Source organism: Diorhabda carinulata, chromosome 6 (genome assembly GCF_026250575.1).
Source record: "Diorhabda carinulata isolate Delta chromosome 6, icDioCari1.1, whole genome shotgun sequence".
NCBI lineage: Eukaryota > Metazoa > Arthropoda > Insecta > Coleoptera > Chrysomelidae > Diorhabda > Diorhabda carinulata.
This window is the reverse complement of record NC_079465.1, coordinates 6,341,875-6,369,146: the sequence shown is the minus strand read 5'-3', so window position 1 is coordinate 6,369,146 and position 27,272 is coordinate 6,341,875. Positions and strand designations below refer to the sequence as shown.

General features: G+C 30.9%; 1 protein-coding gene across 1 annotated transcript in view; it reads right to left on the bottom strand.

The window, feature by feature from the left end:
- Positions 1–4,104: 4,104 nt before the first annotated feature.
- LOC130895868 (protein O-mannosyl-transferase Tmtc3-like) overlaps positions 4,105–27,272 on the bottom strand; it is a 184,691-nt gene continuing 161,523 nt past the window's right edge. Inside the window, exon 11 of the mRNA XM_057803442.1 lies at positions 4,105–14,014. Coding sequence (XP_057659425.1) covers positions 13,517–14,014 — 498 coding nt within the window. The 3' untranslated portion in view covers positions 4,105–13,516. The remainder of the gene's footprint in view (positions 14,015–27,272) is intronic.

The following is a 27,272-nucleotide window of genomic DNA, read 5'->3' as shown; positions in this document are numbered from 1 at the left end:
AGATGTCGCATCTACTTTCTAGCAATTCAAAAAATGGTCAATATTATTGCATTAAATGAAATATGAGAAGTTTTCAAATACTGGTTATCTGGTTATAATATTTTTATCTTTTTATTTCAAATATTCCGAAGTAAAATCCTAAATTTTATTAAAAGCATTACATTTAAAGTAGAGCCCATAGATAGTAGTTGACTTGTTCCTGAAAAGATGGCAGTAACAAACCAATTTATTGATTTAATGTTAAGTAGGTCACCAGCAATAGATTTTGAGATTAATTAATTCATATTATAGTACTTGCTGAATATAGTTCTTGTATTTGATACTACATTATTAGAAAATATTGATAGATTCGAGAACACTATAGATACTTTGTTAACAAAAACGATTTTAAAAACAACAATTGTTTTTTATTTAATAATGATCTAATAACACATTGTTTTTGTTGCGTTGTCATGTTTGTTTTTATCTTAGTATAGAAATCTCATACGAATAATTTATAAGATGAAATTTTTATTTTAAAATGATGAGTTTGATTTTATTATTAAACATTTTGATGTAAAAAAAAATAATCTCATTATTTTCTATTAATTCATTGCAAATATTAATCTGCTCCTGTTTTATCTTATTTTTTCTCGATAAACTTTTACTGTTAGTAAATTTGGCTACAGTTGTTTTGGCATGGAAAATGGAGGGGTTATTTTGTGTTATTAGGTCTGTATGACCTATTCTATTAATGCTACTTTTTATCATTACAACTAAACAAATATTTTGTTCATATTACAAATTAAGATATCGTTTGCTGTGTGTTTTTTACCATAGAAAATATTCCAATTAGGATTTACAGATCTATATTAATCATGTTTTATGAACTATTAAAATTTTACCTTCATAAAATGGTAGTTTACTTATTGCAAGAAAATTAGTTATATGATACCCTACTGGAACGAAACCATAAATGAAACGACAAAAGTTTAGTTATCAGCTAGTCCTTACTGTGATTCTATCCCGAAAGTTGTGACAAGAAAGGTGAAGTTTTAGAAATAATACGAGTTGTTAGGATTACTGGGCCGTTGGGAACGTAAAAATAACAAGCGTGAGTAGAAGTTATGGGAAAATATATTTTACTATTAGGTATTTCTGTGTTCCTATATCATTCTTCTGGAAGTATAAATTAATAAACTTTTTCCAACGCACAAATAAATATGAAAAGTTTGGATAACATATTTTTGACTTACACTTTCCACAAATAATTAGTTTAACGCACATGTTAAGGATAATCAATCATAGACTGAATTATAAAATGGAGAAGTATAAAAATATACTTTAAAAGTCATATGTACAGTAATTGATTGGCAACAAAATTTTTGAAATGCCACAATTTTATGCACAGAAAAAAGTAAAGACAATCCATTCAAAAAATTGATTCAGATTAGTTCTAATAAAAATTATCCATAATATATACACTTAAGATATCAAGTCTTTATAGAGTAATATTCTTCACTTTCTGTTTGTTTAATGGGATTAATCTCACGTGTACAAAGTACAAATTACTACATCTTAATAACCTCTGAAATTGAGTATTCTTTGTTAGAATCTCTAGATAATTATGATTTGAATATAATAAACTGTCGTGGTCAAACGTATGATATTGCGAGCAATATGTATATATCCATCATCATCCGATTATGTTCCTTGTAGAATTTGGTTGAATCAATCATGTGCAGTTTTATCGTTAACAGAAGCAGTCAACATCTCTTCTTCTTAGCGTGCCGTATCAAGTTTTCTTTACGTTGGAGATCAGCATGGCAAAACTCTCTGTATCTAAAGCTAGTCTAAATAACTGTCCTGCTTCTCTTATCCCAATCCATTCTCCAATATTCTTCAACAAAGAGGCTTGTTTCCTTCCAATTCCTCTAAAACCTTCAACTTTACCCATCATAATCAACTGGAGGATAAGCTATTTTCCTGCATTTAATGTTATCCACCAACTCACGAACCGCATTTGCTATCTTAAGGACTGGATCGTTTGTTTGCATAGCTGTCCACGGTATCTTGAGCATGCGTCTATATAACCACATTTCAAAAGCCTCTAAGCGCTTAATGGTAGATATTTTTAAAGTCCATGCTTCGACACCATATAAGAGAACTGACCATATGTAACATTTGATCATCTGTTTCCGGAGTTGAAATTTTAAATTATCATTAGAGAAGAGTAATGTCATTTTAAAGAATGTTGTACGAGCTACCTCAATTCTATATTTTATTTCCTGATCGGGATCCAGTGGTTCAGTAATGTAGCAACCAAGATATTTGGAACTGGACACTCTTTGAATCGTTTGTCCGTTTATCTGTAGCTGTGTGTCATGGTACAGCATCTCTACTTTAAAAGAACTATAAAATTTCTTTATTATATCTTCATATAGTTGGGAGATCTTGATGCCGCGTACAAATTTAAGAGTTAAAAGTTTTTCTCGCACTTATTGGTCTGCTCAACGCATTAGAAAAAAAGTGTTCTGCAATTATTGATGCAGTAGAATTTATTACCGGAAACAAAGACGCGACAAACCGGCTACGAAACTCTGATTCATCATCCTTTGTGCAGATTTATAGTCCTCTGGCTTTATTTTTTCAAGACATGAGAAACAGTGAATATGAATATAAAGAAAAAGACATAACACTATCTGAAGTTCATGGTTATTATAGTTATGATAACCATCGCAAAAAAACCAGATAAATTCATCCAGATAACTCAAGAGTGAATGAAAGAACTCCTTTCTCTGGGCAAGAAAATAACCACTCATAAAAGTGCATATGAAAATCTTCACGAAAATTTCAATTTTTTTAATTATCCATCTTAAATAGAAATAACGAGCTAAAAATCTTGCTATCAAACTAGTCAGTGAGCATCCTGACGATATGGAAGAGACGTTAAGCAATGAATGAATGAGTCTGAAATGTTTATCCAATTGTGCACATTGCTCTCCAAATTTTTTAAGAATTTCGGCTACGAATTGTTCAGAAAAAAAATCTTTTTCCCTTCTAAAACAAGTAGAGGCGCAAGCATGGGCCAATATAGATTAGCATTACTGTCTACTCAAACTCAACTAGTCCAAGAAATTATTTGTGATGATTTAATCGACGTTTTAGCGCTGACCAAAGTCAGGAGAAATATTTGATTAATAATAATATTGAAAAAATATTTATTATTTATCTATTTAAGGCTTATTTATCTTTCATGTTCATTAGTTGTGGTAATTAAAAATTAAACAGTAATGAAATTAAAGTATTGAGTAAGAAAATATCGGATCAAAATTAATTATATCCAAGCAAAAAGCGTAGATAATGTTCTTGATCTTAGGTCTATTTTAAAATTAGTTTTTTAATAACTTTTGAAAGACTATTCATTTTAAAACAGAAGAGACCTAAAATTAAAAACATTTAGAACATTAAGCATTAGAAAGGTCGAAGAAATAAGAAATTGATGAAATTTAACAATGAGTTTTGGAATAAGAAATAAATTATTTAAGAAGTATTTAGGAAGTATCTTCCAGGGCTGTATCACTCTAAAAAGTACCTTTGGAATTTTTTCACCACTAGATCTCAGTCATTAAAAGTTACATTTTCACACCAGCTTCTGAAACTGAAAAGTGAGGATTCTGTAAAGAGGAGATTCAACATCCTAACCAACGCATATATTTAATCTTTGGAACAGGAATTCATGTTGTAGATGTGGGACACGGTTTTGGTTTGGGGCACAATAAAACTTAACGCTGCAGTGAAATATTTTTTGTTTTGATAGTGCCAATCATTTAAATTTTAGGTATATAAGAACAATCTAAGTTCAATTAAAAATTTGTATTAGCAATTATTCGTGCACACAAATCTGACAATTGAAAGAAGTAGTGTAAAGTTGTTTTTTCAAATTTTTTCATAAAATTACAAATTTTCAACTGAATAAACATGTAGTTAGGGGAACCTTGCTTTTCGTTCTAGAACATCCAATCTACATATTTGTGATAGTACGAGGTTTGTTCACGAAATTTATATCAAGTCTGAATTAAAAGTAGGGTGTCTGGAAGAGCCTAAATTAAATAAAACAAGATATTATACGACAACTGGTTTTATTATAAAATGTGTATATTTTTGGGGTAACAACATTAGAAAAATTTTGAAAGAAAAAACACGAAAAACTCAGTCATAGGATAAATATATTTTCACATTAGATTCACTTATTTATTAACTATGAACAGTTTGACAACATAGAAAAATATTTATATTCTATAATACAAAATTATCTGCCTTAATTAAGATTTTCCAAGGCACCTTCACACAATACAAAATAAACTAAAATCCACGGTAGCAAAATAAATTTCTATTCATTTTTGTTTTCTCAAATTGTCTTTGAAGGATTCCACATAATATCTAAAGAGAACTAATGTATTTTGGCCACCTGGATTGCCTAATCTAATGGCTAAAAAGCCGTACATCGATACATTTATTAAGTTTATATAATACAATCTCTCAACAGTGGAAATATTAGAATTTGTTAATTTATTACAGCACAGACTTCTTGAAGGTTCAATATTGAAATAATAAATTAAAATATTTATTATTAATCAAAAATGGATACAATGTTATATGCACAAAAGAATTTTCACCAGTAAATGAAGGCAGCATTCAGGTGATAGAAAGAATTGCAAAACATACCTTAGAACTGTTTTCGAACAGTCGATCAACATACGAAAGAATGGGTGAAGAAAAAACTAAAACATATTTTAAAAATAATTTAAAATACACATTTTACACTGTCCTCGTTGCTATCATGTTATATAGGATAATATTAGTGATAAAAGCAGTTTATACTCTCTAATTTCAATGTCGTTGGAGCTTCAGTGTGATATTGGAGATAAATAAAAAAATATATGTTCACACAGAGAAATTTCAATTGTCTAAATATATTGATGTATCGAAAAACATTTCTGGATAAAAATTCTACTTATTTTCTCGAATTTCTTTAATGAAATATTATTTTATTATTCCTTAGACGTTATATACTATACATCGATGTGTTACTGTCGAATTATTTCATAAAAAATAGAATTATTGGAAATTTAATATATTACAACTGTAGGCAGCGGTGATGTTTCCAGAAGCGACCGCAAGAGTTCTCGCCGTAATAGGCAGCCATTCTCTGTCACTACCAGTTGTGAGTGAGATGGCGACTGTGAAGCACAAGATGTTCTGTGTTATTGAGTTCGCAAGAAGTGAGTCGCAAATTGTAGTGCAACGGGCATTTGGTACTGAATTTGGTATTAAACCACCAAATAGAAAAAGCATTACTCGTTGATTTAATCAATTTAAAGAGACTGGAAGTATGTGTAGAGCACAGGCCGACCGCGTGTGTCAAAAGATGATGTCAGACGGATAGAAGACAGTTTTATTCGCAGCTCAAGTATATCTACCACTAGAGCTAGTAAAGAACTTGGAATACCCCAAACAACTGTATGGAAAGTTCGGAGACGGCATTTGCTGTACAAGCCCTACCGTTTAGAGCTCGTGCAGGCTCTCAACCCTTATGACAAAGAGACGCGTCTCGAATTTTGCGTTAATGTGCTAGAAATGATGGAGGAAGACACATTTGTACAGCGTATCACTTTTGGTGATAAAGCAACTTTCCACCTCAGTGGAAATGTCAACAGACACAATGTTCGCATATGGGGTTTGCAAAATCGACATGAAACAATGCAAAACGAAAGAGACTCGCCGAAGATTAACGTGTTCTATGCCTTATCACGTACAAAGGTTTATGGACCATTTTTTTGCGCAAAGAACTGTGACTGGAATAACGTACCTAAACAAGTTGGAACAATAGCTATTGCCCCAAATTATGGAAGATTCTCAAGACTTCATTTTTCAACAGGATGGAGGCTTTTTAAATAACTCCCTTCCTCTGCGTTGGATTGGTCGCAGAAGAAATGAAGACCTGATTCTACATTTCTGGCCACCGAGACCTCTTAATCTCATCCCATGTGACTATTTCTTATGGGGTTATGTTAACCCCATAATTTTTGTCCCGCCTGTACCAACCACTCTGAACGATCTGCGAAACCGTATCACTGCTGCCGTGCACTCAGTAACAGCAGATACACTTGCTCATGTGCGGGATGAGTTTGGCTACCGCGTAGATGTTTGCAGCTGGAGGCCACATTGAACACTTGTAATTCATTTAAAAAACTTCCTCTTTTAATTGGTATAAAAATTATTCATGTAGCAGTAGCATTTGTATTTTAATAAATACGAAGTTTTAAAAATAGGTATTTAGAAATTCCATGACAGTGCTCCAATTTCCTACAATATCCTATTAAGTAAATACTTATCCATAATTTTTCTAGAAAATAGACCAGATGTCTTTTTTTATCTACTTAATAAAATAGAGCAAACAGAACATAACTAATCGAGAAATGAAGACAAGAATGAGTAATAAAATTATGAGTTCAGAAGAAAACAAGTAGTATTTTTGATAGTTAGAAATTATTCGTCGCAAACATACTGAACAGTTATTGATGATTCAATTCATTTTAATAATTTCATAGTTATTTATGTTATAATAAAAAATTATTTAAAAAAATAAAAAGTAACAGAAGTCACTAAGGTAACATTGTAAACAAAGGCATATAAATATTTCAAGTCAAATAAATTAAAGTGTATATTGTACCAAAAAAGGTAAATTTTCACAAAATTTCGTGAGAAAAAAAATGTTTTTTGTATAAGATAAAAATTAAAAAAGAAAAACTTGATTTTTTTAATTTTTCATATATATTTTGAGGTTATGTGATTACAAAAGCTTTTCACTTAAAACTTTGCTGATCGACTTTTTTCCATACAACTTGTAGCTTTGGTAGAAATCAAGATAAACCGTTTTTTACGCTCAAAAACTCATCCCCTTTACATTCCCAACCTCAGATTGCCCGTAAATTATTTTTCATTTTTATTATATTGTCCTCCTTTTCCAATAGGTTTTATCCTACTATTATTTTTTTTTACTTTTTATTATTTTTAAAGGCTTCTTCCGTCTAGGTGTGTTATGGCATATATTACAGAGCAAAATATTTTTACCAAAACTGTAACTTAATGATGAATCTTTTACGAAAAAATTAAGACGCTGAAAATGAACACCAACATCTAAAAAGGTTAAGGCTACACCTGTGATAGGTACTGTTGATCAATTTAGTGAAATTTGAATATAAAATATCTTCAAGATGTCTCTACTGTGGCTTTATACATCAGATTGTTCTGTTACAAAATGTATTCATAATTAAACAGTATTAATAATATTTCAAGCATAGGTATCGGCATAAAATAATTTCTGGTTCTTAAACTATTCGATTTATGGATTATCTCATGGTGAATAACGCCTTAATCACGGGGTAGATTATATAATGGATTGAACTATGAAATGAATCATATAAAATTATAGTTGATTTCCATTTTAATAATCTTCGACTAATTGATAATTCACAACTGTTATGTATGGTGAATACATTATAAATATATTAGTTTTGTGTGTCAACCTAAATCACAAACTTAGCGATCACAAAAATTAGTTGTCAGAACAAAAGTAAGTTCTGGTAATTTCAAGTGAAATAATTCGTAAGAGAATCTTTTCAATAAACACATAGTTACTAATTTCACATAAATCAGTGGATAACTATTTTAAATTAATAAATAAAACTGTGAATACAACTAAATCAACATGTGCGCAATCCATTTTATCCCTTTTTTTGAAATGAAATTAACATTAACAATGTCTCAGTGATCATTGAGGAACATCAAAAAATCTTTTTGTTCGACGTCTAAAGAAACATTGACTTTGCTTTCAGAAGCAAAACTGTTTTCTACTCTCATCATATTGCTTTAATATAATTACATAACACATGCATCATCCATTTTTCAATTAAAGACAATGTCATGAACATTAGGCATCATGAAATCATTTTTATGTGATTTATTCGTGCTTATAGTTGGTTATTAGCCTTTTAATTTGTCCCAAGAAACATTAACTATGCTTTCACAAGCAAAACTGGTAACAAGTCTCGTTATGTATTGCATTGATAGAATCTAAACTGATTCCAAAACCTTAAATTCCTGGATGTCTTCGAAAACTGCGATTCAAAATTTTTTCGAAGAATGTCGTATTTGAACAATTTAAAAAAACAATTAGATATAATGAATTTAACGATTTTTAAATATTATTAAAAATTTTTTAGGTTAGGTTAGGATTCTGTCTCTTCATACTTTCTTTATAACATTGCCAATTTTATAATTACTTATTTGGCGAATAAAAATTTGTTTCTTACTAATCAAAGTGAAAATACGATTGACAATATTTCTCTATTCTTCTTCTATTTCTATTTTTTTATCAATACAAAAATTTTGGAGCCACTATGACCTAAACAACTTAATGCAAACAGAAGATCAGATCAGAAGAAAATGATGGTTTTGACGAGGGAAACGATCGCCACTCCCAAACATCTAGGGTATATAAAAGAAACCATCTCCACTTTCTTAATCAACAGCGAAGAGGAAAATTGATTATAAGCATATGCAAAACGAGACTAGGAGTATTTTGTTGACGATTTTATAGCAGTAAAATTCAAGAAAATTTCTCATTCACAAGATATTTCCGTACTTAATACTTGTTTGAAGGTGACCGCTGACGAAATTGGTTAGTTTTTATACGAAAATATGATGCTGTATAACTTGAGGGAATATGCCTTTTTTGGTCAATAAATAAATTCCACCAGACCAAAATACATGAAAGTAACTTACATCTAACCTATTTTGGGATTTAAATATGTATCTTATAAACTCAAAAGATACATGAAGACTATAATCTGCGAGTCTGGACAGGGGTTATTTCTTTTGTAGTTCGGATTATCATGGCTCTACCAAGAGAAATAATTTGTAATCTTAATAATTTACAGGAAAAATAGTACAATTTATTGTAAATAGGAATGTTTTAGTCTTCAAAAACAACCAAGGATTTTCCTGATTTCAAAATTAGTCGGATGAAGCAGGTATGAAAGGGGAAGGTCATATACAATTCCAATTAACCTAGTGTAACAAGGTTAATTCAGGTATAATTCCAGATACATATTTGGTTAATTAGATTCCAATTTTGAGTATAAATTTGTGATCTGGCATAGAAGGATAATATATGTTCATTAATTAATTTGTGGCTAAAATCAAACAAACGAATGTGAACATGTTTTCAAAAATTTCAAATCAGGACGATACTATATATGTTTGTCCATATTATAGAAATAACGTTGCCATATATCAAGTGAATAATATAATAGATAAATTTAAGTCATTTCCAAATTATTTGGGATATACAATTTTTCATACATTGCATCTAAAGTATACCAAATAATTTGCATATAATAATAAAAAATGTACACAAATGTATCTACGTTTCATCCCCTGATACAAAGTCAAATATTTTATTAATATAATTACTGTACAATTATTATTTTATCATTTTTTTCTCAAACCAGTACAAATTATTAAGGAACTAGTACATTTCAGGCCTTGAAAACAAAGCAGTGCAAATACTAAAAAATAACAATAAAGTACTGGTAAAACGATACCTCAAAATTTGGACTGGAAAAAACGGATAACATTTTGTATTCAGCACATTGAAAACATTTAGTTGTTGGATTTCCTTCACTTATTTTTGTCCAATTTATTAACCTACGGTATTTTCAATGTTTGCCTCTATCAAATTATATAAAATAAAAGTACTAATTGACATTGTTTTGCTCAAACTGAACTTACTTTTGTTATGACTTACAATTATTTATGAATTTATGATATATACATAATTAAAATATATTCACTTCCAATACAATTTGATTCTGAATGACAATTTCACTTAAAATGGTTTCTAGGAAAAGTTGGTATTGATTGAATAACTGAAGTTTACAATTTTTTGAATGAATAAATTTGCTTGGACTTCATATTCATACTTTCAACCCTTTTTATTCTGGTTATCTATGAAGAGTTCGTTACCTATTAAATAGAATATGGAACTACAAATATCTATCGTAATAAGTAATTGTTAATTAGGAAAAAAATTGTCACTTGTTCCATATGAAGCAAATCATTTTTTCAATCGAATAATGTTTCTGTCATTGAATTTTGAATGATATGGATAAGCTTCCCTTTCAGTTACAATTTTTTCCTGTTATATCAATTTGTTCTGCTTATTTCTCTCTTCGAAATTAATATCATTATTATTAGTTATTTGGCACATACATATCAAATACAGGGTATTGACTTTTGTGATGTCATTATGATATATACATATTAATAATTGTTTTTTTTTGAAGTTCTCTTCTAGCAAAGAAATATCTTGGATCATCAGAGTAGTCAGCATAACATTAGGAAAAAAAATAAGAGCAGGGAAATGTTTTGATATCCGAAGATATCAATATAGACAGAGGATTAAGATAAGATGACCACTCTCGACGTCGTTGTTTGACATGATATTAAAAACTATTATGAGGAAAAATATTATATCTACAACTCCTATTTATCTACAGAAACACCAATGTATATATGCTCAACGTTAAGCTAGGTTAGAAGTAAGAATGAGATAACACGGACGTCATATAAATGAACAGAAAAAGAACTATTTATTGATGTAAGGGTATTCACAGAAATCAACAAGCCATTTCTCAATAAAAGTGGACAATGCTAAAAAATACTGTTTTAAAGAGGTAACTCAAATTGATTATCTGGGGTAACAATTACAAACAGAATTACAGAAATTCAAGAGGTGGAAAAAATAAATGGAAAAGGGCGGCAACAGTTATAAAAACAGTGCTGGATTCCAAAACATTATCAAGTTTAGCAGAAACTATAGTTTCTAAAATAGTTAATCGTATAACGGTGCTCAACTACTCTGAACTATGGATATGATTGAAAGAGGCTGAAAATGAACTGAAAATTTTTGTAGGAATGCAATTTGATCAAGTCATATGTACAAGAACTAACAAAGAAATCTTAGCAGTATACGATCAAACAATCAATCACTCAATCAAGGAAACAACGAGTAATTACAGACTAGTTAAGACGATATTAAGAGCGAGGAAAGATGGAAAGAGCAAAAGAAAAAAGGAAGACCAAGACAATAGATAAATTTGCTAAAGAATGTGGAGCTAACAATACAAATAAAAACTCCAAAGCTATGAGCTATTGCAGCTTATATATTTTCGGAAAGGTTTCCGCGGTCGGGATTATGAACAAAAAAACTATGTTCACGGGTTGAACTGCGTTGGAATTTTGAAAATACTCGGCGTAAACAAAAACGAAACGTCAAGCTTTCAATTTACATTTTATTTTAGCCGTTGATCCCTTGGTTGAGGTAGAGATTAATTAATAAACATAATAGTTTAGAGAAATATCAATACTGTAATTTCAATTGAAAATTATTTCTATTTTCAGTTTCTTGTTAGGTTCTCAGTAGTCTCAGTTTTGTAAAAATAATTTATGAGAAGATTTCTTTGGTAGCAAGGAACAAAATTTTTCCTTTCATATTTTTGAAATTGTACCACATTAGGGGCGAAGAAAAGATATTATCAACTGTTCTTAATAATTATTAGTTTCAATCACAATAACTTCTCATTGCGTGAAGTGACATATATAGTATTTTTTATAATTTCAATAACTATCGATGTACCGTGTGTTTAGGCTCATGAACTTGTAATTAAAGATACTTATGTTATTGTATGCTACATTTTTGATCAGTGTTTTCACCAATAAATATTATTGTGTTATTACTTCTTTTTCAAGAATCCTAATAAGTCATTTGGAATAAAATATATGCTCATTCTATTATAAATTGATGTTATCATTATCATTGTGAATCAAATTGTATAACTAACTTAGATACAGAAATCAAAATAATTGTGATTGTGAACATTAAGTCACATTAGGGTATTTCTTTTTAACAAACTATGGTTTTGAAGAGTCGAAATTTTGAATGTAATTTATTTAGGATAAAATATAACTATAAACGATTATTCTGAGTATCACAGAATGAACACTACATCTAATGGCTCGTATAAAAGTTCATAGACACGATTTTTTATTTTTAACTTCAATATCATCAATTTGTTATGAGGATGTACAAATATAATTTAACTGAATTTCTAAACTAGTTGTAATATCGAATCAGAAAAATACATTTATGATCTACGAGGTGTGGCAATTAAGCTCCGGGATTTAGTCTAAACTTAGGAACTGGCAACAATGCTTCACTTCGTCCATATGTGTCTAGCAAAGGGGTTCTTTATTTTAGTTTTTGGTTTGTGTTTTGTGTGTAATTTTTCAAAGAAATAAGTGTCTTACATTACAACAACGTGTCGTGATAATATTTTTGATCAAATCTGTTGAAAAACATGCAAATTGCAGTTGGTGTGTAGTGGTAACGAAGCACATTCATCAGTAGATAAAGAAGTTTCCGTTACTACTCATATCGACGGTATTTCACCAATTATGCTAGAATTTTTAGCAAAAAAATGAATCCTCGCCTACTCCATCATCCTGATATAGCCACTAGTTTAAATCATACCTCAAAGGACTTGGCATTCAGGATGTCAAAGAAGAGTTGAATAAAGACTATTGTGAAGGTTAATAATAAAATATTCTGCTGCTTGTTTTTTATTAATAGTTTCCGGAAGTTAATTACCACACACTGCACTTGTTGAAGACAATCAACCTGGAGAAGTAACTGTGGATGGACAATAATAAATGTTGTTCTGATCAATTTTATAACAAAAATTCTCAGCTTCCAATACATATTAGAAAATATGAATGGAGAATTTCTTCATTTGGTATCAAGTGATGACATATCAAAAAAAGGGTGGAAAGGGTGAGAAGAAATATGCGAAATGTTAGGAAATACATGAATAAGTTGAAACGGGCTGAAAAAATATGGAGAACAGTTAACTGTTCAATCCAATCAAGGGACACGTTAAGCGGCATGGATGTGAAGAAGATATTTAACATCTTGTGTTACTTATAAGTAACTTTTGGTAATGTTTCTTGAGGAATAGTACTTTTAATTTGAACAGAATGGAACTAAGAGTTTTTTTTATTATATTAGGAATATATAATGCGATTTGGGAAGGCCGTAACATGGGACTCTTTTTCCTCGATAAAATATTTATGTATTAGGAGCCAATGTCATAAGAACAAAATGATATTTGATAACTAATGTGAACCATTTAGTGAAATGTTTGAATTCGTGGTAGTCCCGACTTATTCATATTTGAATTGTGAAAAATCCATAATTAATAAATTGACCTTTGATCTATATCAACTTGTTTATAATTGCCCAAACAATTTTACTATATTAACTCGGAAAAAGTTGCATCAATTCACACATTCTCATCATAAACATTTCTATTTTGTAGAAAAATCCAGCCTTAACTCTTTCTCGAATTATTTTCTAAGACATTCCCGAAGAAGGATCATCTTTATCATTACCAACATCATTCCAAACATTATTATGTTCAGTAATTTCCGTGAACCCTTTATCGTTTAGTACATAATCCTCGAAATCATCTGGATTATCCACATTTTTAACAAACATTGGTTCTGTATTAACCACTCTACTACTATATCTCTGTTCTTCAGAATCTCCAGATACCATAGGTTTCGTCTTCTTATCAGTTTCGTCTATACTTTTATTTGACACAACTTTGCTTTTTTCTTTTGGATTATCTTCTGCTTCACCCATGTCGTGCGGATTGAGATGAAGCTTAGTGATCCTGTTTTGGACTATCTGAAGGTGTCTTAATACATAATCTTCTCCTGGTGCTAGTTTGTGGGCCTCTTGAAGACATGATTGAGCTTCTAGAAGTTTTCCTCGCTCTACGTGAACAACACAAAGATTGTGAAGACCTTGAATATTATCGGGTTCCAATTCGAGAATACGTCGGTAGCACTGGAACAAAAATATAATAGAGATATTAGTTCAATATCTAATTATATATCTATAAAGTTACTGGGTGACGCTATATATTTTGACGTACAATATAGGATACATGATTTTTCTTTAGAGTAATCTTCACCTACATCAACGCACTTTTATAACAGAAGCTTAACAACTTGGAAGCTTGAAGGTATACCTTCAACAATTGAAGACTTTAGTGTTCACTTGAAACGACCTTGAAATCAAAGTATATCAAAGCAAGCAGATGTATTGGTCTCTTGAAAATTCTATTTTTAGTAAGCACATCGAATTCCAAATTATTCATTGATAACTAGGATTCAACTACAGTCAAAGCTTACTACTTGAGAATTTTTGAATTGGAAAATGGAGTTTTGCCTGCTTTTACTCCTTTAGTTGAATTAAATCTCAAAATTTTCAGAGTGACCCTCGTATAATAAAATAGTTTGCGAGTTGACTAACATTAATTAAGGTAATTCAATTAATGATTAAATAAAGGAAGCGGTGAATCGAAAATACGAAACGAACCCACTTTTTCAAAGATTCATTTTTCTACTTTCAAAAGCATTGAGTAGTATTTCGTCCTCCACATACTTTTGGAAGTTTTATAAGTTTTCATAATAGATCATAGAATATTGAAAATAATTAATAAAACAGTACATATAATCCCTATCAGTATTTTCTAAAACCTGTTACCGCGTCCGATAATCTAATGGTTTCATTAGATATTCATAGGTACATAATGTGTGGGCAAAATAGGACTTCTCCGCAAATGTCTTTCATTTCGTATGTAAATTAAGGAGAAATACTCCCGACGGCTTGAATTACCAAACACCTTAATTTCTCGAACCTTATTCGATCAATACGTCGCAAGCTGTATCCTGCATTCCTCGGCTTTATATCTTCTTGATACAAAATATACGGAATTTCACGATACAAAGTCAAGGAACCGATAAATAGGAATGAAAAATTCCGTATCTTGGGGGAAATAAATTCGTGTTAGAGAAATACAATATTCTAGGGATTTTTATGTTCAGTAAACTACGAATATGCATCTTTAAAATGTTTACTTATAGTTCATTTTCATTTTATTCTGGAAGACATCAATTTTAGTATCTATGGAATAGTAAATATAAAAACCGTATACCATGCCGATATATGGTTTCTCTAATTGTTAAGAAAGACATCATGTCTCAATATGCTTTTTCTTTCTTCCATGTTCTGTTCCGAAAAACAAATTATCTATAAAAAGAATATGGAGAGAGAAAATGGACCAATCAGTTTTTTCTTTCATTAAAATGACAAATCGTTCGTTACCGAAAATACTCTACGAAGAAGTATTTATCGAAGAAAAATAGTAAACCAAAACATATTCATGCATAGTGCACGTGATCAGTGTTGAAAGGCCGAGCATGTATCAGGACCGCATTTAAGAAATAATTTGCGATTTTATATAGCAGATAAATAATAAATGATAAGTGATTATGCATAATTGTTATTTCAAAAATATACAATATGATTTTTTAAGAGGTCTAGGATTTGATTTTGAAAAAACAAAATAAAATTTGAAAAATTTGATCCCTTTAGTGAAATCGATATAACGAAAGAGTATAATTTAATGACCGGTATTTCACGAATACATGCTTCAGTATTGGCTTCCTGTGCATCAATCGTTGCTGGTTTATTCCTGTAGACATTAATTGGTATTCACATGGCCCTACAAGAAATAGTAAATCACACGATCTAGGCGGCCAATTGACTGGCCCCAAACGTGAGATGAACACTGAAGACGGCTCTCAATTTGGCCATTGTTTCGAGTGCCGTTTGGCATGTGGCACCGTATTGTTGAAACCATATGTCAGGCATGTCCGATTTTTCTATTTTGGGCAAAAAAATCGTTCCGACCATCGTCGCTTTTGATGTAGTACGGCCCGATGATGCCACCGGCCCATAATCCACACCAAACAGTGACTGTTTCGGGATGCATTGGTAGCTCTTGCAATGCTTCTGGCTGATCTTCACTCCATCTGCGGCAATTTTGCTTGTTGACGTATCCATTCAACCAGAAATGAGCTTCGTCGATAAACATAATTTTTCGATAAAAAAAGTGGATCTCCCTCCCCTTTTTTAGCGCCCATTCACCAAATGTTCTGAGTTCGAAATTAAGTCACAAGCTACCGAATAGTTCCCTAAGTAGACCGACCAAACTACACATAAATTGGAAAAAGTACGCGATGCACTCTCTTAACTGAGCATGAATTTCCATTGTAAAATTTAATAATTTGCAAGCGTTGTTTGTTAGTAAGTCGAACATGATTAAATTATAGACCAAACTGAACAAGTTTGACAATGACATATGACACAATTCACGCGTGATCCGTTAAAAACAGTGTTGCCAAAAAGATACCAGCAAAAAAATCACTCTTTACAATGTAAACGTGAAGTTTGGAATAGATATAAAGTGAATATGGACCACATTCATTTAATAATTTGTATATTGAAACATGAGAATTAAATTTTCATTTTCTACCTCAATAAACACATTTTCTCATTCCCTATCAGATGACATTGATCTTCCACCGTTAACATTTATAATAAGTAGCTCAAGTTGAACATCAATGACAATGCCTATATTCCACAATTTGGTTTCAATCTTCAACACATGGAGAAGATGCTGACAACCATAAAACTCACCAAATGGGGGAGCTGTGAAATTTCTCGACTATTTTAATACTGATGGAGATTTTCTAAATTCCATTGTGACAGGTAATGAAATATGGACTCTGTATGACATGTCCTAAATAAAGAGACAATAATAACAATAGATGCACACAAATTTTTCGCCGAGAGCTATTCACAACAAACGAAGAGACAGAAATAACGTCATCAACAGTCTTGTCATAATTTTTATGAATATTCACAATTTGTTTTTCTCTAGCATTGAAATAAAGCTTTTAAGCGGAGTATAGCTAATATCAACAACTTCATCATCTGTCTCCGACAGACATATTTAAGAAAATTACGCATCAGATAAATGTATCTGCAGTACGATAATACGATGCCGTCCCTCTACTACACCTACTACTTCTACTAATTCAAAAACGTCAACGACAATTTTTTTCTTGCCACATTTCAACTTCGGCATTTTAGTTCCGACTACTTTCAATCTTATGAACTAACATCACGGAAGTTCCTCTACTGTTTTTAATAATTTTTATTGTGCACGCAGGAATACCAAAATATAAATGAACTAGCAAACTTATTCATTTTCACTTGTTGATACGTTATTTACATAATACACCATAGAGGAAATTACAGAAATTAGCGGTAATTGAATGAACTAAAGTTTCCATTTATGATAATTCACATAATAAATTGTAACAGAGACGTAAGACAGATAACTTAATGTCATACTATGAAAGTAATAGTGGGTGGCTCCCTCTATATGGTAATCATTGAACTATCGATCTAAATATTTCTGGAGAAGGTTTTTACAATATCCTGGATCATCGCAAATGTCTACTTAAGCTGGAACCATATGAAAAACTTTATATACTGCTTAAAAAATTGATATCTGATGGTTGCATTTTGGACCATGCAGAACTTTTTCTTTCTTTTTCGAGCTTTTTTTCTCAAAATTTTGGGAGGTTACATTTTCGAATCATAACCTTACTGGATATAATAAAACTACCGCTCCCTAATTTCTACAAAGCAGTTGAAATTTTTTAATCAACTTTCAAAGTGTTAAAAAATGCAGTCATGTGATAATTCATTCCACTCACACGTTTCAAAAGATTCTAACAGAATTTATAAAATACATATTTTCAGAAATAGCAAATGGAAATAATTTTTGTGAATGATATAACTATAAAGAAAATTAAAATAGGAAATACTACTGGAATAGGAAATGTTTTTGCTTATGAAATAAAAACCATTGTTCAGTTGGTCTAATTTTCTAACAGAACTAAACATCCGTCGAAGTGTGCATTCTTATTCTTTTTCGTTTTCAACGTTAACTGCTGCTTTTAATCGACTTTGCTACATTTGGGTTTTCGGTTTTTGTATTGAAAGCGATAAATCAGCTTTGCGCTTGGCAGTCACTTCCGAAATAAACGTTAATTCTTCGAGAATTTAGTAGAGAATGAAACATTTTGTAAAATGTGCGGATCAACTATTACGGTAGTTTTCCACATTGAAATAAAAATGTCAAGGAATTTCATTTTATGAGACATTTGTTTCAAGACGAGTTTTTATAATAGAGATGAAATTTTTCACTCACAAGTTTTAGCGAGAGTTCGGAATTTTCGTTGCATGAGATACCGTTTACTACAGTCTACAGTTATTTTATTAAGCAGAAATAGAACAAGAATATGGGTTGCCAATTGTAAATTTTAAGTAAGTTCATTTTCTCAGATATGGGGCAAACCCACGTCTTGTGATTTGGGTTCAACCCAACCGCTTTTATAATGAATGATTGGACACTTTCGTAGCTGTTCTTTCGAAATGTAAAGCACCACAAAGGATCGATTCCCTTAGATATGCTCACGAACCAGTGAAAAAGTCACCTTGGACGCACTAGGGTATGATGGAGCTGCGCTTGATTCACGGCCTGCATCAGAAAACAGGAAAGGTATATGCGGTGAAGTTTGACTGGTTTTTATATTTTTACAGAAAAGAAATGTTATAATTATGCGTTTGTTAAACAGATCCGGGTACATTTCTCACATTCATCGTAACAGCTGCTAATTTGAGACTAACTAGAAAAGTCTGCTGATGCAGTTTCCCTACCTAACGACTCTCAGTTACTAAAGTTCATTTATATTTAATGGACCCTAAACGCCTCGTACCGATTCATTATTATTCAAACGCTCGTTATTTTTCTTCTGTCATTTTTGCTTCTTTGATTATATTCAAAGAATTTGCATTATATCTAATTTGAGTTGGGATAATGGGACATGAAAATTTGTATAATCTGTTTATAACGAATACATGTCGAAGGAGAGAAGAATTTTTGATCTGATTGAATTATGGGAGCAATAAAAACTCTGGAAGAGAGTAGAATTGAACATTATAATACGTTTATTTGAAACGTTGAATTATTTATATGTTTGTATTTCTTCTTATAACTCTGGCAAAACGGTTGAGTTCTCGCAGTAAAATGGTTTTACGGTGATAATTATTCTTATGTTTTTCATCTCATGAAAATTTTATTACTATGATGCTAAAATTCCCTACCATATATTTTTAAAACTTTAATAATTTTTATTTTGTGGGAAACATTGAAAATAGATCAAGCGAATGAACTCAGAGCTTCCAACTACGTGGTTGCTAAAGTTATTAATGAATCATTACGTCGATACTTGAACCTGCAGACAGACCCTAGTAGGTCTGATATCCGTGTAAGACCCTTCCATCTATAAAATAAATTTTTCATAAATTCATCAAAGTAATGAATAGAATCCCGTTTGATTTTTTTTAGTATCTTCCAAAAGTTTTACAAACAAGTTGATTCATAACCAGAAAACTCATATTTTTATAGGTAACATTAAATATAAAAATAAATAAGTAACTTATAATAAATAACCCTGTAGCTTATTTGGATTTTGTTACAACATGAAATTAAATCTGTATGATGTTAGTCTCGTATTGAGTAATTGCTCAATTATTCAGAAGAAGCAAAGGTCTTATATTCAGACGTGGTGACGCCAACGCAGTTTTAACTGACGCCTCCTTTTTTCAATGAAATCGATTAAGATAGAAAGTGCACAGAAACTCTTGAATCAGATTCTGTAAATTCGATAAATTCGTAATTACGTTTATTTTGTATTCTCGTAGCATATACAATAATTTTGAAGTTGTTTCATCGAACATTTCTATTACGTAAGTTTTCTCAAAAAAGAAACATCTATAAATCCCCAACGTTTAACAAATCCCCAACTATAGAAGAAGTCTCATAAATAATGCCGGTTCCCAATGTGCTCTTTTGTTTTTTAAATAATTATTCAAACAGAAAGCTTTGACATTCGTTTTCTATGGTTTCAACCCAACGTTTAGCAATCTCTTCGAATCTCTTGTTGTAAGAGAACTGGCTTTCGGTTGACTAAGCCTGGATATTTCTCCAAAAAAACCTCATACATTCGCATGAGCTGTCGACTATATACCTTGGCATTAATTGCTTCACCATCTGAAATGATTTTGATGTGCACTAAATCTTTTCAATCGAACCAGACATACAACAAGATTAAATCTTTCTTCATCTCAATTAACAATTCGTAATAACATCTTTCGACATGGTAAGGAGCTGTTTACAAACCTCCTTTGCAATTAACTTGAATTTCGGATAATGTAATACTATTCTACAACTTTCATAGATCTTAATGATTTCAAATAACGGAGGTATGGTACGAGTATCTTTAAAAGGTCCAAGGAAGTCTGATAATCGGCGAGTAGTGGTACAATATTGGTTTTGTACTACTTCTCATGAAATCTCAACTCAGTCTCAAATCTCCATTATTAAAACGATTGAACCAATGCTCTACCATTCACTCATCAAGGGTACCTTCTCATATTTTCTCATACTTTGTCGTTAATAATTATATATATTATATATATATTATTTGTGACACACCCCTGTAATACATACTAATTTTATGCCAATTAGGTAATGAATGACTAATATATAAGTTATGATAGCTCGGTATATATATATTGAAAAATGTATATTTAGATATTTCACTGCAACAATCCCACAACAATCACTTTCATTTATAATCATGAATCCGTATGTAATCGCTGAGGGTGTTGAATGTTTGTGTCTTTTAAATCATGCAAAAATTTTGACCAATATTTTCTATTCCTAGCTTCTGCTCATGTTATTCACATGTTATTAACTTCTCATTCAGAATTTCGGCAATAGGGTATTCCAAACTAACTTAAACATTGCTTAAATGGTATAACCACCTTTACTCTTATTATCAGGTTTTCAAAATTTCGGTTAAGCTTACAACTGAAACTCTAATTACCAATATGGCGGTAGAATTTTAAGTAACTGTCACAAAAAGATATGTAAATCTGTACTTTTTTGTTAATCTTTTATTAATCAACTTTTTTTACAGACTGGTGAATAATTGTCAATTGACGGTTCAGTAATAATTTTTTAAACTGAGTACGTGGCCATCTTATTAGACCCATCCGTGTAAGATGACCATAGCAAGTAGTAGAAGATATTTCTTCGTCCTTTTTCCTTTTTCATTCCTCTTGCTATGATTTTCCTCGTCTTTAGACTTGTCCTTTTAATTTTTTCCACATGTCCCTCCAGTATTTTCAAACGGTGTACAATTTTCATGCATCCATTCAAGACAGTAAATACACTGAATCCAATCTTCGACTTTTTTTTCATAGTAATTTCCACCACACCTTACACAATCATATTTGTAGCCTTCTCCAGCTGAATCTTCTCTATCCAAATCTATTTTACATTCTTTTTAAGAAGTTGATTCTGCTTTCTTCCTATAAAAATGAGGCTTGGAATTTTTAATATTTTGTTTCTTCAATATTTTTTGTTTATATATACACGAAACAAAACATTAGTTAACCACAAGAAAATGAAATTATCGATGATAAGCGAAACAACGTAAATGTCTGAAATTGTTTTTTTTTGAGTCAGTTTGTAAATACCCATTTTTCACAGCTATGCATAAGGACTGGTCATTTTTTCCATCGCCCTGTATCTCTCCAGCTAAATTTTTGAAACTTTTTACTTGTTGCAACTGTATTCCTTTCCTCATTACTATTATTTTCGTCTTCTTCATATTGATTGTCACGTTTTATTACTTGAATGCAATGTAATAATGTAAAATCAACGTAGTACCATTTGGACGGATAGAATTAACTCACTGACACTTTTAATCTTCAACAAACAACTGATGAATGTTTGCCTAATTTTTCACATGTATTCCTATTGAAAAAATGACAACTGAAACACGCCTGCAAGTGGTTAATAATTACACTTTTACAACACCATTCCCGTTTAATGGTAGTTGTGGCGTACGCGTTCGCAGGCAATTTCGACGGTATTATGTCATCATGGCGTTGTTGTAAATCACCAGAAACACCAGTAACCTACTAAGAGAAGAGTCGGGGTTGGATTCTCTAATACACTGTTAAAATATTATTTTAGAGGAGCTTTCATAGCCAAACGTAACTTTACGGTTGCTACTGTTTTCTTTACAAATATCAAATTTCATTATCAACAAAATATTGATAAAGAAATTTGGATTTTTGTGTTTATCAACTATAATAACAAAAAAAAATCATATTCGATGTTCTTAGGTGAAATTTATGAAGCAAATTGACAATTTCAAAATCGAAAACAGAAATTTTCGGAGGAAGATACCAAAAATAATGGAATTAATTGTTAGATTTCTGTTTGAAATAAACCAAATAATATTTCGATGTGAGATGAAAGAAGCAACGATTTTTATGGTGGAATCGATGGGATTTATAGAATTGTCGGTATCGAACGTGTTAAATTTTCGTATGAACGATTACCTAGACATCAAAGTTTTATACTCAACGATTGGAGTTATGAAAAGTAGACGGGCATTTTAAATATCTAGAAAACCGTCAATCGAATACTATTGAAGGTTTTTAAGATGGACCATAACCAAAGTTCGTAGTAGAATCATCAAAATTTACATAGAAGATTAAAACTAGAAACGGAAATTGTATAGATTGCAAGTTGCAAGGTGCAGTGTAATTATTTATCTATTTTATTTGACTAAATTTAAATAGTATAATGTTTGACAAAAACTACAACGAAATTTGCAGCTATTCATGAATCACTTCCTATATTAATAACCAACCAATTCATTATCGTAACATTTCACTTGTTATTCTATAAAAATTTAGAAAAAAGTTTAAATACCAAAACCTCAATCCATTAATTAGATTTCAAAATGGTGTCTCCCAAACCAAAAATAATAGTTCGATTGGAACTCGTACATTAATCGCAAGTTTTCATAGTCTAGATAAAAGTAACCGTACCATTCCCGCCAAATTAGAAATACCTCGAAGTACCGTGGACTAGAACATGAGAAAAAATGCATCCACCAGGAGTTTTGGCAATAGAAAATGTACTTGTGTACCTTTGAGTATTTTTACAGTGAAAAACAAATTGAGGGAAGCTGGCCTTTTGGGGAGATTGGCCATGAGGAAATCTCTTTCGAAACAACAAAATAAAATTGAGAGGTTGCAGTGAGCTAAAGAACATAATAATTGGTCGCAAGAGTTTTATAGAGTGATGAGTCAAAGTTTGAGAGGTTGAAGAAGAACGGATCTTCGAGCTATGTGTAATCCCGACTGTGAACACGGCGGAAGCTTGGTGAGTGATGGTTTGGGTATGTTTGGAATGAAGAGCAACTGAAGACTTAGTAAAAATTAAACGGATTTTGAAGAAAGAAGGCTATAAAAAATTTTAAAGGAAAAGAAAATTTATTTTCCCGTGTGAAAACAATGTCTAACATTCCTTGAAGTTGTGCATGAAAGTATATGAAACAATTGGAAAGGAACAATGTACTGAAAGTAATGATTGGGCGGTCTCAGGTTCCCGATCTGAACTAGATTGAGTTGTTGTAGGACAAATTGGACAGAGAAGAATAGATGGCGATTATTTGTCCAAATCGTTACAGATAATGTCAAAGTTGTGCACCGAAATGTAACAATTACAGACTGCAGGTTTGCCACTTTTCGTAGACCTACAAGATTTTGTTGACGATGACGATGAGACACTCCAACAATTTTACGATATGAAAATAAAGTATTGCTAAGAAATTCACATAAAATCGTAGCTATAAAATGTTGAAAAACTAGAATTTACTAAATGAATCCTAAAACTTTTAGTGTGGCATTACAAAACGTTTTAGGATGATACACATAATACTTAAAATATTTATAGCAATGAAATGATTTATTACAGAGCCTATTCCAATTCACAATCAACCGATAAGAAATGAAAATACAAATGATTTATAACAAACAACTAATTGATTCTTCTTTTCACAATTTCAAAGCAAACATTTCCCATCGAATTCCAATTAACTTCAGCTGGAGAAACTTTTAATATATATTTCGTTAAAGACCTCACTGCACTAATTATACCTTTTAATAAACCTAATAAAAACAAGAGACAAAAAAGTGGAAGGATTAAAAAATCTGAAATATTCTCCTCTAGTATCAGAACTAAAAACCGTATCTTTCGATATATAAACCGTTCCTACAATTATTCTATTGCAACACTTCAATCTGGATGAACTGAACTAAACCAAATAAATTGATTCAACTTTCTATGTAACCATCAGAGTTGGATGAATTACATCCAATAGAACATTAAATGTCAATAGTTGACGATATAGATGTGCAGTGTCAACAATTAGTAGACAGGCGAATAAAAGATTTTTATTGTGGTCTAAAATTTCATACTCTATTTAAATAACAATAATTATTCCATTCAAAATATACGAGTGATAGAAAATTTATGAAATATTTGAAAAAGATTCAGTTCAATTCAAATAGAAGTAACAATGGTCGTGAAGAAGGATCATAAATGCAATTCTGCATGTGCCAATTCAAACTTATCATTACTTATCATTAATTACTTATATAATAATTACTTATCATTACTTTTAAAAATATCCAAATGTGAAATTGCTCTTCATATAAATTTCGTTTCAACTTAATTTCTTTTCAGGTGGACTGGAAGAAAGGATAACTGTTGGTTGGAATTTACAACTTTTTTTGTTTTATTAGGTACGTACTTAATTAAACTACATAGAAAAAAATCTACAAAACCATATAATTAAAGGTATACAAGTTAAGTTCGCAATATTCGCTTCACCTAAATAATCTGAATAATCGTCTTCTTTATTAGTTGGTTTCTCAATATAATCAAACGCGAAACAATCAAGATCCTATCAGTATTCACAGACGGAAGTGGGAGAGTATATTGTAACCACTTGCCAACTTCCTACTCTTTGTTTCTAATTTCGTTTCCAAACTTTGAACTTTTTGGAATTACATTTGATGTAGATGAAGGAACAACATTTATCTTCACCAAAGACAACGTTTCCGAGCTCCTTAATTAATTCCACTTGCAAAATTTATAAGGAGTTTTGATAAGTAGAAATGGTAGACATGATAATAATGTATTTCTAACAATAACAAGTCCAATGAGGTTCATCCTAATCAAATAGATAATTTTATATGTATACGGAAATTTTTAACTTATATCCTCTCAGAAAATATAGAATCTATTAAAATATAAACTGGAAGGATCGTTCAAACATGGTATCGTTAAATCGAGCATGTACAACAAAAAATCGTGTATCGTTTTCTCTATTTAGCATACATATGTAAGTTTTTCGCAAATATTATCATTTAAACCAGTTTTTTCAACATTTTTGATAATATTGAACGAGCAGAGATTTCTGAAACCCATATCCAAGCAGTCAATTAACAGAAACTGAAGTAAAATTGTGGGTGTTTGATTTGTCTATTTTTGTCGTTCAATCCAATAAATGTGTCATACAGACTTCCCTTGAAGAGCTTAGTTTTTCTAGAAATCAACCACATGAAGTTAGTGAGAAAGACAAGAAAAAATTATGTACTAGATATAATTTTTATCAAAGATAAAGAAGCAAAGTACATACATATGAAAATAATATAATAATTCAAAGAATGGAAGTAAAAACAGACAGTGATTATAGTAAAAGAGAAAGTCGTGCTATCGAATTTCGCAAATAGTTCAATCAAAATAGTCGAAGTACCTACTAAAAGCCTCAATGAAAGTGTATATAACAAATATCTTGCATAATATTTATACAGTAAAGTGAAGAAAGCTGCAGTATGGAAGAATGACGAAAACTTGATATTAAAAATATCTGATGATCAAGGTAATAATATCTAGTAAGATTTTAGATAATAAATTTTGGAAAAATCAAGTTAAACTAATAGTGGGAATGTAGTGCAAATTGAAAATCAGTAATATGCCAGATAGAGGCGCATGTATGTTTGTTTGGAGTCTAGACACTAAGACTAGTATTTCACGAAAATTTACAATTATAGTTATATACTGTGGAGACGTATAACAAATTAATACCTTCACCAGAACTTATTGGAATCAACAATCTGAGTTGCTTCGATTTTGAATGGGAAACACAGAAGCACAATCAATCTTGTGGTACAAGACCTTACTCGGCGGTAAACTCAGCTGGTGAGCAAAAAAATTGTACTCCTCGTAAGACGTTTTATCATTTCTACTCGCATCTATCACTTATCATCATCATTCTTTTAATAATTAAACGACTTGGTAAGTGGAAAAGCACCACTGCACTAAATAGTTTTATTGAAGATTCTATAACTTAAAAAAATTACAGGTTCTATTGGTAATAATCTTCCGTAGCAAGAATTTTAGAGATTTATTAAAAACATTCATAGATAATATGCGCAAGCCTACAAGCTTAATATTATTGAAAAAAATATGGGAAGAACTAAATTTTTATTAATAATAAATAAGTAAAAAATTTACGAATCAATATTTTAAGTTTAATTATTCTTCTAGTCGATAATATGGTGCTTTATAAGGTGAAAGTAGGAAAACATTTATCATTGAGGAATTCTAGGTATCATTCATTTGTTGTTTAGTGGGAGTCAATACTATAATTAGTAAAAATGAAGGTATGATATCTTCTTCTGAATGTCTTCAAGAACTAACAGTAAATAACTAACGCCAGTTTCGCCTCAATATTTGGAATAAGCTTCTGACATTCATGGGAGAAAAGTCGCACATTTGTTTGGAGTTCTAGTGGCAAACGTTTTCTTAGTTACAATGTGCTGCCATCTAATGATAAGGAGAATAATTATTTTCAAAACAAAAGGTTAGACTTCAAAAGCTCAATATTCTTTGAGCTCTATATAATTTCAAATCACATTTACACAAGATTCTATCAGATCAACAAAACACTTCGGAACTGTTATCATCAAGATTAATTATCATTGGCATTTAAAGTAAGAAACGCCATTTTCGCCTTAGTATTTGGAAAAAGCTCCTGACATTCATAGGAGGAAAGTCACATATGTTTGGCAGACGTTTTCTTCGTTACAATGTGCTGCCATCTAACGATAAGGGGAATAGTTATTTTCAAAACAAAAAGTTGAACTTCAAAAGCTCAATATTCTTTTAATTCTATACAATTGC